This window comes from Arachis ipaensis, chromosome B04, assembly GCF_000816755.2.
Source record: "Arachis ipaensis cultivar K30076 chromosome B04, Araip1.1, whole genome shotgun sequence".
NCBI lineage: Eukaryota > Viridiplantae > Streptophyta > Magnoliopsida > Fabales > Fabaceae > Arachis > Arachis ipaensis.
The window spans coordinates 117460562-117477319 of NC_029788.2; the positions used below are offsets into that span (position 1 = coordinate 117460562).

At 36.7% G+C, this 16758-nt stretch overlaps 3 protein-coding genes across 4 annotated transcripts; 1 reads left to right on the forward strand and 2 right to left on the reverse strand.

The window, feature by feature from the left end:
• On the reverse strand, positions 1009-5232 carry LOC107634975. 2 transcript variants are annotated; one of them, XM_021121736.1, is made up of 8 exons: positions 5112-5232; positions 4993-5024; positions 3850-4379; positions 2993-3138; positions 2693-2861; positions 2369-2467; positions 1783-1865; positions 1009-1538 (listed from the first exon to the last, which is right to left on the reverse strand). In XM_021121736.1, exons 3-8 carry the CDS (start codon positions 4237-4239, stop codon positions 1412-1414), a joined length of 1014 nt encoding a protein of 337 aa, XP_020977395.1. In that variant the 5' UTR covers positions 4240-4379; positions 4993-5024; positions 5112-5232; the 3' UTR covers positions 1009-1411. The 2 variants fall into 2 exon arrangements, with proteins under 2 accessions (XP_020977395.1, XP_016193802.1); XM_016338316.2 differs by having other exon boundaries at positions 3850-4342; positions 5112-5229.
• LOC107634974 (ribulose-1,5 bisphosphate carboxylase/oxygenase large subunit N-methyltransferase, chloroplastic) lies at positions 5269-10040 on the forward strand. The gene is made up of 12 exons (XM_016338313.2): positions 5269-5768; positions 5871-6034; positions 6905-6988; positions 7134-7191; positions 7509-7562; positions 7772-7843; positions 7930-8010; positions 8211-8383; positions 8807-8909; positions 8974-9105; positions 9281-9403; positions 9733-10040. The coding sequence occupies exons 1-12, from the start codon at positions 5418-5420 to the stop codon at positions 9817-9819; spliced, it is 1482 nt and encodes a 493-aa protein (XP_016193799.1). The 5' UTR covers positions 5269-5417; the 3' UTR covers positions 9820-10040.
• Positions 13335-15762, reverse strand: LOC107637076. Its single transcript, XM_016340528.1, has 8 exons — positions 15726-15762; positions 15501-15635; positions 15147-15362; positions 14996-15063; positions 14065-14923; positions 13925-13986; positions 13693-13865; positions 13335-13614 (listed from the first exon to the last, which is right to left on the reverse strand). The coding sequence occupies exons 1-8, from the start codon at positions 15760-15762 to the stop codon at positions 13335-13337; spliced, it is 1830 nt and encodes a 609-aa protein (XP_016196014.1).

Below are 16758 nucleotides of genomic sequence, written 5' to 3' on the forward strand. Positions count from 1 at the left end.
TGTTACCGATTAAGGAATTAATATTATTGTCATAGCTGTACTTTTCTTTTAAATCAAAGCAGTAGTTTATTTGTTTTGGGCTGGGTTAATGGACCCTTATTAAGAAGGTAAAAAAAATATTGGCGACTAAACAAAAAAAAATGTTACAGATAAAATAATTTAAGAATAAAAATAAACTATAAATAAAAGATTAATCAATTACTTATTCATTAGAGTGATTGCTTACTTTTTTGCTTATTTTTATTAGAACTTAGAAGACAAAATATGTGGAATGACGAAATTGGCAATTGCTTACTTAGATAGTATATTCCTTTTGAGATAAACATGTATAGTGTATCTGAAGGGATATTCTTGACAAATTTTGTCTTGAAGCTTTACTCTTACATTATTATTATCATAATGGAGAAATAAACATGTATAGTGTATATGTGTCTAAGTTTCTACTTGTAATTGATTATGTACTACTACTTTACGTTCTATCCGAAAATAGATCCTTTCAAATTTTTTTAACACTTGACAGAATATTGTGATTTTTCACTTTTGATTCTATAAATAAATAAGAGAAAGAAAGGGTAATAAATAATTAGATTAAACACTACATACCATCCAATTTTTTTTCAGTGAAGAGGATATATTGACGCTAAACAAATCGTTTGTTTGTTCCTTACGAACATGTCTATTTTAATAACCATAGGTCCAAAGCCCTTTTTCTTTATGAAATACCCTTAACATGTATCACTCATTACACTGTTGAAATTATCATATATTTTGTAATTCTCACTATTAGAAGTTAAAGTTATACCTCAATCTTTTTTAACTGAGGTGAGGGTAACTTGGACGAGAACTCCTCCATTGCTTTTCGCAGCAATTTAAGGGAGTTCCATTTGTTGTTACTCATAGGTTGCATTATTACAACAAAAAATGTAAAGCGTTTTATTGGCTTAAGCACTGCAAATGTAACTATGTAAGCCACTAGTATAACCAACAAAAAATGACAATAAGATAAAATAAAATAAAATTCTACCATGTTTATTTTAAAGGATCAACCGATCAGGTAAGTTCACTTTATTTCTAAATGACTGGTTTATAAACATGATTTGTGCTGCAGTAATGTCATGTATAAAGAAAACAGCTTTGTTGTCATGTATTGATATGCTTACCTACATTAAATTCCTATTAGGAACTTACAATTTGGACTTCTATATGATTGTGAAAATTCTCTCCCATCCATCTACCCCCCAAACTGATGGACCTCAATGTTGGTATGGAGTTAGAGTAGATGAGGAAACACTATGTTGTGGTGCACTTTGTAGGAAACGACCTTTTAGAACTAACCAATCTCGAAACTGAGTTCAACTGTCATCGCATTAAAACACGCATCTTCCCATTCTTTGGGAGTGAACAAATGTGTTTACTCTGGTTCAGCTGGAGTTTGTGGAATGGCCATTGTTGACAGTGACGGTCGTAGAAGAAGGTATAAACCAGGCCCCAAGAAAGGTATCAATGATATGGGAAGAAGCCAGGAACCTTTATCAAACCTGCAAATTAGATCAGCATTGAAACATATGCTAGATTATCCTCTACTGTTTGTTCATTTTTACCTATCATTGTAAAATTTTGGTACATTGTTGGACCAATGTATCTAGATACAAATTGTATTTTTCTTTGTATCCGATAATGTACCAGAAAAGTGACAATGGCAGAAAAACGAACGGATGGAGTACATAGAGAAGGATTAGGAGCTTAGTTAAATTTGAAGAACTTTAATATTAAGGAACATACCATTTTCTAGTAGTCATGTCATTGTAGACCCAAAATGGTGCAAATGTGGAAAGTAGGGTAAAATCAATGGACGTGATATGAATCTGCAACATTAATACCCAAATTAGCACCAAAAAGAGTTTTGGCAAATTCTATCCTATGAAGAATGAATAACTGTAAAAAAAATTATATAACATTGACATATTCTGAAAATGAAAGAATTCATATCCTTTACCTGTATTGAAGCTTAGACATAAATTTGGCCTAGTTACTAATTTCTAATAGACTAGAAATTGTTGATTGAAACTTTATAATCTAAATAATCAAATACAGCAATTACAGGAATACAAAACTGCATCATCATGGAAAAAAAATGGTAAAGGTGGTAAATGTAGACACAAAGGTAAAGAACTAGAAACTTTTGGACAACAAAAGTGGTATCACTATTATATATTGTATATATACCAAGAGTGGTAAACCCTGTTATTGTATTATTGTATAGATATTGTATACAGTATTGGAAGAAAACACCATGGCATTGCTAAAGCATACACAATAAATACAATGATAAGTTTTGTCAACTACATGAATCAGAGTATGAACTTACAAATTTGCTTTCTCTGAAGTACTGAAAAAATTCTGTCCATGTGTCTGCCCCGGCTAAACAAGCATATATTATTATGCATGCCCCTGCAGCAAGCGATATCTGACGTATTGTTGGGGTAAGTTTCATTACAAGAAAATGTAGAGACTAGTGAGAGTATGCTACATGCATATGGATTCCTCTGAATGAACAATCAATTTCTCTAGTATGTGATTTGCAGGTAATATGTTTACACAGTATCTTATCACACAATGGCATAACTCTAACTAAATTTCAGGTATCTCTGCCTGCAACAATTTTCAAGATGAAACTAAGATGAGTGCTTACCACTGCAGTTACTTTTGATTCAAGAAAGATCAATGGCCATGATTTAAGCTCAGTTTCTTCAACCGGAGGTGCTGGTGGATTCCAAAGTATGAAATAAGGAAGAAGCGCATATGCACCGCCAAAACATGAAAGTACAAGGAAGGGCCAAACAGGAACTTTGCTTTTTGAGCTGTAGAACATCATAGTTAACATTGCAAGGGCATGCAAAGTAATAACAGAGTTAACATTGCAATTAGAGTGCAATTAACATTAACAAACCATGTTAATTTTCTAGGGAACATCAGATTCAGAGTGAAATACCTCCTTCCTGTAGGAAGTAGCAGCATGCTATAGGCCAAGGGCCACAAACCCATTATGTACCACAATGATACAAGCACTTCATTCAATCTGAAACCATCATCTCCTTTCAAATTCAGAAGCTTTTGCAGGAAATACATGTCCCTTGACTGATACAGGGGGCGGGGGAAGAATTAATCCAAAAATTTAATACAAAACAAAAATATATGAAAATGGATGACATTAAGGAATAATAATTTAATTTCCATGTATTACTTCCAATCAGATCTTACAGATAAATTAAAAAAGGAAAAAAGAAAAACAGTTCATTTTCACACCAAATATCTCAAATGAAGTTACTTTTATCTATATAAAACACCTAATTAGATGTCAGTTTAAGAAACAATTTTACACAAAATTTACAGAATCAAGCTCTTTAACAGGACCCTGCTAACCCGGCCCGACCTAGCTGAAGTCCCATGAAGAGGGTTGATCCCTTAGCAAATGGTTTTTCTGTTCCCTGGATTCATTGATTAAGGAACCAAGATATTTATCACCTTACCAATCCCACATTGGTGCATATAATCAAGCTCTAGTAATAATTACTATGCATATAAAATGTTAGTATTCTCTTATTCAATCAAATCCAATCTTTTACCCAAACCATTCAAGTAGCAAGCATGAACACAACTACTTTTACAAATGTAGCAAAACATGACTGAATATCTGATTATAGTTTCTACATATTAGCCGCTTTATAACGGAACAGTATCTTAGGAACAAAATGCTACTACATTTTTTACTCTATCAAAAGAAATAGAATATACATACAGTTATTTTGTTTAAAGAAAAGGCATATAAACATGGTAGATAAGAATTACCGGGGTTTGATTTGGTGTGAGAAAGAAAACATAGTAGATAAGTCCAGCCCACAAGAAGAAGAGCAAAATTGAGCTGGTCCAGTCCCTTCCACCATTTCCGTTCCCGTTCCCATTCCCATTCCCATTCTTGCTCCCACCAACTACACTCTCTTCCTTTGACTCCTCTTGTTGGTTCTTGAGAGAAGAACTATGACAAATTTGGAGGAAACGACAGCGTTTCAAATGAATTGCTGACTTAGAGGCACTAAGAACTAATCTGTGTGGTGAAAGTGAAGCTACTTTAAGTTGAGTAAAATGAAGTGAGGTTCTGGAGCTTTTGTGATTGTTGAGAGGAAGATGTGTCGAAGTTGAAGAGTTGCAGGAGATGAGAGTGGCGTTCGCCATTGCCATATTTGCCAGGAGCGGGTAATACTATAACCCCAAGGATAAGGATGCCTGCCCACTAAGCAATTGCAAATACCAAAATGCTGTCGCTTTCTTTTCTTCTCACCACCTTGTTTTTTGAGAGAATAGAATATACTCTCAGACTACTAAAAATATTATCGAGTTCATCGTATTAACTATTGGAAGTAAGTGTTTAGACAATTATTTAAATGATAAATTAAAACAAAAAAGAATGCATAAATGCACCGTGTGACTCCCAGCCGAGAGTAATCTGCACATCAATGGAAGTTGAGGGGAGCACAGTGCAGTTTTTGTTCTTTTGAAAAAGTTTTTGTAAAACATACTTTAAAAGGATAAAATAAGGGCAATTCACACCTTTAAAATAATTGGAGCTTCAATTTATATAAATACAAAGTTCTCAAACCATTTATATTTTGGTCCTAATTTTAATTTATGTAAACCGTGATATTTCATCAAAAATTTTGTGTGAACACTGAAAAACATAAATCTCAAAAATTTAATTTATCCAAAAAAATATTCAATACATATTACTAAAAGTACATTCATTTATAATTCGAATGTAAACTTACAAAATTAAAAACTTTTTATTAAAATATAAAAAATTTAAATTTTTAATATATTTATTTATATTTATTAAATAAAAATATTTAAAATTTTTTACTGATAATAAATTTAGACGAAAAAATGAAAAATCCCATCGTTTTGCCCGGAAAGTTATGCGAGTATGGAACAACTCACCATTGGCCAGTATGAAACCCAGGGACCAAACGCTGCAACCATGGGAATAGTGGGTTCAGTTGATGGAAGAAGCAAAGAGAAGAGGTGATTCAAGAGCTCGATTAAGTCAAGTGGATTACCATAGCCATCGAAAATGAAGACGAAAGAACACTTTCCCTTTTATCTGAAGACCTTATCTCTTAAGCATGCTATTGTCATTTTTTTGGGAGCTCCCCTATTTTATGTTTATTGCATTTGCACCCCGTTTGTGGGAATTGTAATCGAATTCCTTTTATTGCAATAAAATTACTATCATTAATTAGGAGGTGATAAAGTTGGGACCACGTGATTTTTTTAACGATAACCCAAACTATAATCACAGCAGTACATGGGCACTATAGATGGTTCCAGTGGATAAGGTTCTTCTTCTCTGAGCTTCAGGGATCATGTACAGCACCACTCTCATCCCTGCTTCTAGTTCTGGTCTTGCTTTCGCCTCACCGATTCAGAGAACCCACCGAAAGCAGCACCACCATGTTCGTTGGCATTGCTCGTCGCTTTCTGCTGCAAGCGGCACCGCTACTCAAGTCTCAACCGTTCCATGGGGCTGCGATAGTGATTCCTTGGAGAACGCATCGGCGTTGCAGAAGTGGCTGTCAGAGTCAGGGCTTCCACCGCAGAAGATGAGCATACAGAGAGTTGAGGTCGGAGAGAGGGGCCTAGTTGCCTCAAAGAATATAAGGAAAGGAGAGAAGCTCCTCTTCGTCCCTCCCACGCTCGTTATCACCGAAGATTCCGTAAGACTTTCCACTTCCCTCTCTTTTTGCAAGAAACTCATATCAATGTAGGCAATGGAACTAAATTAATTCAATTTATGATAATTCTATTTTGATTGGCAGGAGTGGACCTGCCCCGAAGCTGGTGCAATTTTGAAAAAGAATTCGGTGCCGGATTGGCCATTGCTTGCAACTTATCTCATAAGTGAAGCCAGCTTCATGAAATCTTCAAGATGGAGTAACTATATATCAGCCCTACCTCGCCAGCCTTATTCACTTCTTTACTGGTAAATTAATTAATTGTTCTGATTATGAAATCTTTCAAACAATTAAGGTCATAAAAAGTAATTAATATTTAAGGCATTAAGAAGTATGTATGAGAATTTTTTGTAATCTGTGGTAGGAGTAATTAGAACTATGCAATCTCTTGAGAGCTTGTTTAAGAAGGATACGGAAAAACAAATGATAATGGCTGAAGAATTAAAATTAGGGATTGAAATGTTGTGTCATCATTGTTTGTAGACCTAGGGTTCTAAGACTTCCATAAGCTTTTTGGATAGTTATATAAGGTTAGTATAGCAACTGTTAGTAAGTAGAGCAATTAGTTAGTCAGTGTAACTACTGGCAGTTATAAAAGTAAGCTGAGCTGGCATCTGGTAGTTAGTTGTTTGGTTAAGTTAACTCATGAAGACAGTTTATCTATAGTTAATTAGCTGTTAGTTAGTTGTGGTTGCTGTAGGCAAGTATAAGCACTAATGCTTGACTGATGCAATTTGAGATACCTCATTCTAACGCAGAGTTCATTTTGATTTTTTAAACTCGCTAGTAACACTAAACCTGAACTCAAATCCATCTTCATCACTGGAGGATTTGACATGGTGCCGTGAGTTGACATATAAGATTGCCACTCTTAACTTATTCGAAATCCCCATTTCTAATTTTTAAGATTATCCAGGAATCAAATAATTAGTAGGCATTAGGCAATCAATTAGTTGTTGTTGTTGTTGTTCTTATATTGTTCCATCTCTTTACTGTCATAATTTTGGCATCAAGCAAAGGATAAATTAAATGGACTTTTCATCTTATTTCCACAAATAATAAAGGGGTCTATTCTGCTCTCTAATTGATCTTACCGTAGTTCATTGGTGTTATTTCAGGTCACAAGCAGAACTAGATCGCTATTTGGAAGCTTCACAAATTAGGGAGAGAGCAGTTGACAGGATTAATAATGTCATTGGAACGTATGAATCAATTGTTTGTACCTTATATTTCTTCACAATTTTGTTGTCTGTTCATTTCTCTTGGTATATAGCCTCAATCTATTGTGCTTTATTGATTATATAATCTTTTTATCCTTATAACTTGTGTACTTCCCATCTCTTCCAGATACAATGATTTGAGGCTCAGAATATTTTCCAAACACCCCGATTTGTTCCCTGAAGAGGTGAGTATCATTCATTGGAAGAAATCAGACTTCTGAAGAAAAACTGGATGTTGCAATAAATATGTCTAGGTTTTTTGGATGATCCAGAGTAGCAAATTTTCGTCCAGTAGTTACTTGTTAGTAATTTCTAAATTTGGTCCTTCCTGTTTGTGTAGGTGACCATTGGTTTCATTATAAAGCACTGGTTTTGAAAATTCCCAATTAATATTGTTTTTCATTTTCTTTATTTTAAGTGATATGGTAGTGCATTTGAAGCATTTTGGTTTTGTTTGAGCAAGTGAATTTTATCTGAATCTTTCATTTTGTTTCAATTGCAGTTGTTCAACATTGAGTCCTTCAAATGGTCATTTGGCATTCTCTTTTCTCGTTTGGTAAGTCAATGTCATATACAAAATATAACTATAGATAATTCTCTCCTTCTTCAGCCTAAATAAAGTACAGCAATTGTGTGAATGCATAATAGAGCTGTTTCTTGAAGAGAATGAAGTCCAAAACTAAACACCTATTATAATTTTTTGTCTCGTTTAAGACAAACAGTTGATTTTATGAAAACGTCATTTGAGATTTTTCTACCTTGCAGGTTCGGTTACCCTCAATGGACGGAAGGGTTGCCTTGGTTCCTTGGGCAGATATGTTGAATCATAGTTGTGAAGTATGTCCGGTCTATTCCAAAGAAATTTCCTTATTATGATTTTGCCCATGAAATTTTCTAACTCCAATTTCTTTTCACTGGTTTAGGTGGATACCTTTTTGGATTATGATAATTTATCAAAGGGAATTGTCTTTACTACAGATCGGCCGTATCAACCAGGTGAGCAGGTAAACATAGATTGAAAGATTGGAATTTGTTATCTAGGATAAAGTTAGCACAAAGCAAACAAGTTCCAAACAAAATGATAAGCTATTAATTGATTAAAGCTTTATTTGATCATGATATTTTTCACCAGTATGGCATCATCGGAGTAGTTTAAGCGTTAAGTCCAAAGATTAGATTTGACTGCTTGTATCATACTACCTAGGTGTTCATTTCATATGGAAAAAAATCAAATGGGGAGCTTCTATTATCGTATGGATTTGTTCCAAGGGAAGGCGCCAATCCTTGTGATTCAGTTGAGTTGTCAGTGTCACTCAAGAAATCTTATCAATCCTACAAGGAGAAATTAGAACTCTTGAAGAAGTATGGATTATCAGGGTGAGTACCTAGAACTCCAAAATTTTACCACCATTCGTATATGGTTGAAGTTCCTTCTTTTTGCTTCGATAAAGATATTTCAAAAATAGTTCTAGTTTGATCCGTAGTTATTTGACATTTTCTAATTTACATAATAGCTTTTCCTAGGACAAAGTGACATGTCCAAAATATCCATTTTTGAACTGTGGAACACTAATGAAAAATAACTAAATGTACTACAATTTTTTTTATGCAAATTCGTTATTTTTTAGAGTTTTATTTATTTACTGATATAGCTTCTTTTTTCATAATGGCCATAACCTTTTGTTTCTTACTCTCTCTTGATGACTTTATATTATCTGATATGCCTTTAAGATATCATTCTGAATGAATACTTTTAACTAAAATTGGTACTAATTTATTTTGTTCCAATTTTTTGGTCAGATCTCAATGTTTTCCAATACAGATTACTGGTTGGCCATTGGAGTTAATGGCTTATGCTTATTTAGCTGTTAGTCCTTCAAGCATGAGAGCGCAATTTGAAGAGGTATGAACTAAACTCACTTTTGTGAATTATTTTTGTAAAACTCAACTAGTGATTCTTTTGACAGATGGCTGCGGCAGCATCGAATAAAACTACCATCAAGAAAGATTCAAGATATCCTGAAATAGAGGAGCAAGCATTGCAGTTCATACTTGACAGTTGTGAATCCAGTATATCGAAATACAACAATTTCTTACAGGCAGAAAACCTTTTGATGCCTTCATCTCTTACTTTTAGAATGGTCATAGCTTTTAAGAACGTTGTGTTTTAACAGTTGTCAGCTTCTAAAAGTTAATACTAGCTATTCCTCTTTTGCCTGCATGCTAATGGCAATTATCATGGATGAATGAAGTGAATGTATGTGTTTCTTGCAGGCAAGTGGATCTCTGGATTTAGATGTAACTTCTCCGAAACAACTCAACCGTAGACTTTTTCTGAAACAGCTCGCGGTGGACTTGTGTACAAGTGAGCGAAGGATATTATTTCGTACTCAATATGTAAGTTCATCCAATTACACACATTAGCCAGTATCTTAATTTTCACTCCCACTATTTAAATGGTTATAAATTGGATTGGACCACTGTAAAGGGACACAGCCATGAAAGTTGGGAATTGGAGGGGCGGGATCAAGGGTATACATAATATACACATTACACAATATATAAACAAATATCAATACTAATAAGAGTGAATCATCAAACTAACTTAGGTAACTCTTCTGTTTAACGAAGTGTTAAGAACTCGAATATTGCCTTATGTATGCAGCCATTAAAACTCTTAGAACTCTCCAGTTGATGTTGTTTGCCTTTCAATGATATTATTGTAGATACTGAGAAGAAGACTGAGGGATATGAGGGCTGGTGAATTAAGAGCTTTAAAAATCTTTGATGGGCTCCGAAATCTTTTCCAATGAGACCATTCATACATGGTAGTCCATATAACTTTTGTCCCGGTTTTACCCTCCTTGTTTTAAAAGCATGGATCTCACCTTTTAATATTATGAAAAATTTGCTGAGGTCATACATGGTGAGTTTCTTTGTATAATGTAAGTCAAAATTTTTACACTAAAATTAGCTATCAATATATTTGTGTGTAAATATATGTGTTGTTCAATTTATTTTCAATGTGTATTTATATTCCAACATGTATTTTATTTCATATTAATAGTTGATTTTGAGGCAATTGAAAACTTTGGCAAAAATGAGAATGTCTACCACTCTTATTCTCTTTCTTACAGTGATAATATTACGACATCGTAAGTTTTTTAAAATAAATTGTATCTCAAGATTTAATTTTTGTTATCAATTTAAAAATTAATTCTTGTAATAAATATTAAAGTTTTTAGCAAATAAGAANAATAAATAGTCTGAAAAGAAGGGTTTTTTTGGTCAGAAATTAATTTGTAAATGGATTTAAAAATGTTGAAATGCTGAAAAATGAATGAATGGTGTGTTATGCACAAATGTGGAGAAGTCACCAAAAAAAATGCACAAATGTGGAGTTGGTAGTGTTAAAAGCTATAAAATGTAACCTGTGTTTTGTGTGGAGCGAAGATTAAGAAAATGTTGCATCCTGCAAAAGGCAACCTGCGATTGGCAGGGCAGAGCAACCAATTTTCAAAACGTGCCAAGGTGTCCCCTGCATGCAAACAGGAGCAGTTGTTGACCAGTCTTGGGTAAGGCAAAACGCAGGCTGCATTTGTCAGCCGTGCAGGGCAAATCGCAGGTTGCGATTGACAGCCTCCCTAGCTGCATGCCCGACGCGTGTAATGGAGGGAGCTTATAAAACCAAAACGCAAGTTCTGCAAGGGTGAAAAACTTAGTGAAGAAGAGTGAAAAACGAGAGTGAGAAAACAAGAATGACAAAAGGTTACTGAAGGAGGAAGAGTGAAAAAAAACAAGTGTGGGAGAAGAAAAAGTACACTATGAAGGGTTAGAGTTTGAGAGAGGAAGAAAAAATGGTTCGTGATTTTATCAAACTGGAAGAAAAAATGGTTAGAGTTTGTTCTATTTATTTTCTTAGCTTGATTCTATTTTGCTACTCTTCTTGCTCCACTCGCTGTGTTGAGCTCTTCGTTAAAAAAAAAAATTATTGTTAGCTATTATTATTATGCTTAAATCTCCGAAAAAAAATTTGTTATCATAGTTAAATAATAAATAAATAAATACTGCTGTTAATATTTTTTGAATAATAATAAATAAATACTTTTTAATATTGCTGTTATTATTTATTGAATAAATTATTAACTGATATTATTTAAAATTTAAATAATTATCATTTTTCTTTTTACAAGCTATCAGGCCGCCAGATATCTTTAATGAGGTAGCTGCAGCGTTACTGGTATTTACTGGGTTTCAACACGTTTCACGAGTAGGCGAAATGAGAGGTCATTTTGCACTGCTGAGTGCATTGTGGAACAGTGGAGGCCAGAAACTCACACGTTCCACCTTCCAGTTGGGGAAGTGACGGTGACGCTGGAAGACATTACATATATACGTGGCCTCCCAGTTAATGGGGAGCCCGTCACGGGTAGAACAGACAGCAGTCATAAATTTCTGGTAGAGAACTGCATTGTTTGTTTTGGTCGGGAACCAAGTCCACAGGATCATGTCTTGGGTAAGGTGAATCTTGCATGGTTCGGCGGTGCAGAGACACTGAACTGTGTGACACGCAAGAGTCCATTGAGCGGTATGTTTGGGCTCACATTTTCTCTATTTGTTGTTGTGCTCCACGAAGTCGCCCGCTAATGTCATTCGAGTGCATAGAGTGGCACCCGACAGACCGGGTTAGACGATAGTTTGGGATGCAACAGCTTCCACCAGGCCTGGCATTCGACTTTGGCCATGATCATTGCAAGCGATTGACAGGAGCACAGAACCATGACTGGGGAGAGATTTATAGTCAATGGGTTAACAGGTGGAGATTTGACCGCTATAACACATTGCAGTTAGGCGAGGAGATTATTAACTTTCATCCTCTCCCAGTGTACTACGTGTGGTACACACAGTAGTATGGGGTTCACCTACGACTATCAGATAGAGTTGCAGGTGAAAAGGTTGGCACGAATGAACCACAGGAGCAACAAAAAGAACCAGCTGGACTTCAGCAGCAAGTCCCCCTTCATGAGCAGCAGTTTCAGGTATTATTATTATTATTATTATTATTATTATTAATTTTTACCGTTTTAAATTATTATTTATTATTGTTTAGGTTTATCTATTATCATTAATTACTATTGTTAGCTAGGTTCCGGCATATGAGCATCACTATCAGGTCCCGGCATATGAGCACCAATATCAGATGCCGACATATGAGCAGCAGTTTCAGGATCCGACATATGCCCAGTAGTTTCAAGATCTGGCATATGCCCAGCAGCAGGCACCGGCCTACGGCCAACAGCAACAGCAGTGGCCAGCATATGAGCAGCAGACACCGTACATACTGGAACGACAGCCCCCTCAGGCACTTAAGCCCTACATACCACAGCTGGTAATTCCAGCCGATGGTTAGTTTAGTCCATTGGGTGGATCTGACACCCTCAGCTTGTCTCAGGTCCTGAGAGATATAGATTATCTATTTTTGACGCCACCGCAGGAAGGGCCTACTCCATCTCAGCAGTCTGGTGGTCGTCACACCACATCAGGTCATGCTAGTGACTTCAACTTTGATCGATTGACGGGTCATGTAGATCCTCCCGGTCCTTCCGCACCACCGCGTACCCAGTTGTTTGATTTGAATGAGTACCCGCAGCATGAAGAGGGAGATTTGGGATATGACTTGCAGCACTGGTATGATCTTGGAGGAGCGAGTGCTACGGGGATGAGTGGTTCCAATTTGTGTGACACTGGTGGTGCGAGCATGCCAGATTTCAGTGGTCCTGACGTTGGCAGTGGTCTGGATGCCGGTGTGTCTCAGTGTCATCCGTATAACTTATGGACACAGACTGCGCCTCCGGACAAATACACCCCATCCTTGTATTCGAAGAAGGCGCCGAGAAAGTAGTCTGTTGTAGTTGATCTTGTATTCAGTGTTGTATTCAGAGTTGTATTCAGTGTTGTATCTTATATTTAGATGATTCTGTTTAGTATTATTATTATCATATATTTAGCTTTGTTCTCGTATAACTCTGTTCGAGATTATCATATTACACTTTTGTAACGAAATATTTATGTATTAAAAAGTTACATAACGAGGTTACATAAAAAGTTACATATAATTGTGAAGTAGGTCATAACAAAGTTACATTGAAAAGCTTAACCACTAATGACCTCTAGCAGAGCTTGGACCTGCGCGTTGAGGACATCGGCTGCGGCTATGTCCCTCGCGTCCACATATAGTACTCCGGCGAGGACCACGCATAGCCCGCGAATCCATCTCATTCAAGTAGCGGGTTGACTTCGGTCTTCCTTTTGTCGCGCGCCTCAATGTTCAGTTGGCGATCACATTCGCTCCTTCATATCTATCCCACGTAGATGGGTTACCCATCGGAACAAACTCGCCTCTGTATACCTTGCAAATTTCAGACATCTTGTACACGTCGTGCACATATACTTGCCAATCAAGACGCTGGTTAGCGCAACATGCAAGAGCGTGGCGACATGGGAGTCGCTCGACCTGGAAATGGCCACAGTCGCAGTGTCGTTGCGCAAGGTTAACAGCGTAAACAGAACCATCTTGCATTTCCCGAACCTCAAACATCTCATTGCGCCTGTCGAACCGGTTGACCACAATGTTTCTTGCACGTCAAAAGCTTTCTTCAACTCTTTTCGTTGCAAATTCTGAATACGTGAATCCGTTGTGGACACGCTCATGAGCCTCGGCGCTCTTCTGAGTAAACAATTCATTCAGCCGATAGAAAGTAGACCTAACAATGGCAGTCACAGGAAGGTTGCGTGCACCCTTCATGATAGAATTTATGCACTCTACTAAGTTTGTCGTCATATGTCCCAATGATGACCCCTATCGAATGCCAACACCCATCTCTCAACACCGATGTCATCGCACCATTGAGTATATACCTCACCCCGCTCTTTAAGTCTCTGGTAGTTTTTGTTGTACTCCTGTTCCGTCCTAGAATAGCCTGTTGAACAATTCATTTAATCGTAAGCAGATATCACAAAATTACTATGAATAGGACCATAACAGCTAAATGAAATACCTATGTTAACCACTAGTTTATGCAAATACGGAGCCTTGAACCTCCTTAAGAAGTTGGACTCGATGTGCTTGATGCAGTACATGTGCCACGCTCTTGGTGGTGACCATGCACCATTACTGTGAGCTACTGCAGCATCGATAGAGGTATGGCGGTTAGAAATAATGCCCACACCATTAATGGTAACAACATATTTCCGTAAATTGGTCAAGAAAAACTCCCATGCGTCTGTTGTCTCACCCTCGACTATGGCAAATGCAATGGGGACAATGTTTTGGTTCCCATCTTGTGCAACCGCAACCAGAAGTGCACATTTATATTCACCGTACAGGTGCGTGCCATCAACCTGCACTAGTGACTTGCAGTGTCTAAATGCTACAATACATGGATAGAAGCTCCAAAAAATGCGGTGCAGTACTCTTACACCTTGAACCTCCTCACTCTCACGGTAAAAGGGAAGCGTTTTAATTTGCACATGAGACCTTGGCATCTTCACAGTCATTGCTTTCAACCATACTGGCAGAGTCTGGTAAGAAACTTCCCAATCACCGAAAACTTTTGCGACAGATTTCTGCTTTGCCAACCAAGCCTTGCGGTAACTTACAGTGTAGTTGAACCTGGATGGAATTTCTGCAATAATAGACTTCACCTTTATCGACGGGTCTACTTCGACTAACGACCTAATAGCCTCTGCAATTATGTGTGAGTCCAACTTGGCATGATCTTGCGAAATCGTGTTCATGGTGTACGTGTGTTTGCCATTGTATCTTCTGATCTCCCAACAAGCTTTCTTTTGAATCAAGCTAGCCCGGATAAGCCAATCACAACCTGCACCATAACCCTTGCATTTCACATAGAATATCTGCAGCTCAGACTCATACACAGTGTAATCAACTCTTCTAGAGATAGTGTAGCTTTTGATTGCAGATATCACCGATTCTCTCAGACCAAATTCCATTCCGACACTAAACTCACCATCTTCTGCCGCAGCATTGCCTTCACCTACGACATGTTCGCCACCATCAGTAAGACAAGGCAAATAAAATAAACATTGTAGGTAACTTGAATTAATAATCACAACATACCCATATTCGCATACTCAGAAAATTCCGGGGCATGCATGACTTCGAGATCTAGAGTCCGCATAAAAGACGGAATACCAAACGGGTGCTGGCTTACAATCGCATCCGCTTCATTTTGCACCGCCGGATTGCCTGCCAAGTCTCCGTTATCATTTTCATCATCGACTTCATAGTTGGATTCAAACTCCTCTTCACTGTCATTATTATCTTCCTCCCAATCTATATCCCCAAGATTATCAACATTGACCTCCTCGCCAACCGCACCCAACCCCGACTACTGTTCGAACTCAACGTATAGCTCTATCATCGGCACGTGAAATCGGGTTTGTTGATAAATACATAACATCTGTTGCATACTGGCATCGTCAGTGATGGGCATTCTTTGAAACTGTATCAGCCCACTAAATACTTGTACAGGATTCCTATATAAAATGTTACTCACCCTTTTCAAAATATGGCTTTGAATGTTATTACTAAGCCCATTTTGCAACTCTACAAAATTCATAGTACATGGAATAGCAAATGACAACAGACATTCACAAACAAAAATCACTCCTTCATGTGTGTTTGGTATAGCCTCACCGTTATAATACATTCGCAAATTTACAATATTTTCCATAACTTCAACCTCACTTAATCCAACTTTTTTGACACACCTAACTGCCAAAAAACCTAAGAACTACGACATATGTGCAAGAAAGAAGAATAGAATGAGTAGAAGTGGAGTGAGGCAAGTTGAACGAGTCTTGCTTCGTATTTATAGCAGGACTCTTGATTAAAATATTTTTTTTAAACAAAACGCAACCTGCTTTTTAGTTTTCCCAAAAAAAATCTGACAGTTTTTCAAAAAAAAAAAAAACTGCTCACCACTAAACGCAGGCTACGTTTGGCTAAAACGAAATAAAAAAAAATTGAAAACCTTACAAAAAACAAAACACAAGCTACGCTTGTTTAGTTTCTTAAACAAAAAAAAATGAAGACAAAAGTAAAACGTAAGTTACGTTTTACTGCTAACACCATAGTAGTAAAAATTTTGTCCATATGTCTATTTTATTGCGCAACACCAACTTTTTTTTCATAACAAAAAAATCAGCCTCTTTTTATAATAAGTCTTAAAAATTGTGACATATTAATTAAAAAGGCAAAAGAGAAAGAGAGAATGGAGAAGAGATAACTTCTTAGTTTTAGAAAAAATTAGTTTATTTAAATTATAAGGAGATAATGATGATGGTGGTGGTGGTGGTGGTGGTTGTTCTGATTCTGAGTTTTGATGATGGTGGTGGTGGTAGGTGGTGGGTGGTGCTGGTGCTGGTGCTTTGCATAATTTTGGGGAAGAAGAGAGAATTTTGGGGAAGAAGGGATAGGGGCATTTTGGTCCGAAGGACGGTTTTAAAACAAACTGAAACTTTGGGGACCATTTTGGAGCAAAAAAAAGTCGAGGGACGAAAAAAATTTTCAGCCCCGACGTTAGGGACCAAAATCATACTTATCCCTTATATATAAGAAAAATAGAGTTAGTAAAAGATGAAGAGACATTAAAAAAGGGAGAACAGAATGAGAGATCTTTTTAACTTTAAAGGAAAAGATTTCAATTCAATTACAGCAAGAGAGTGTT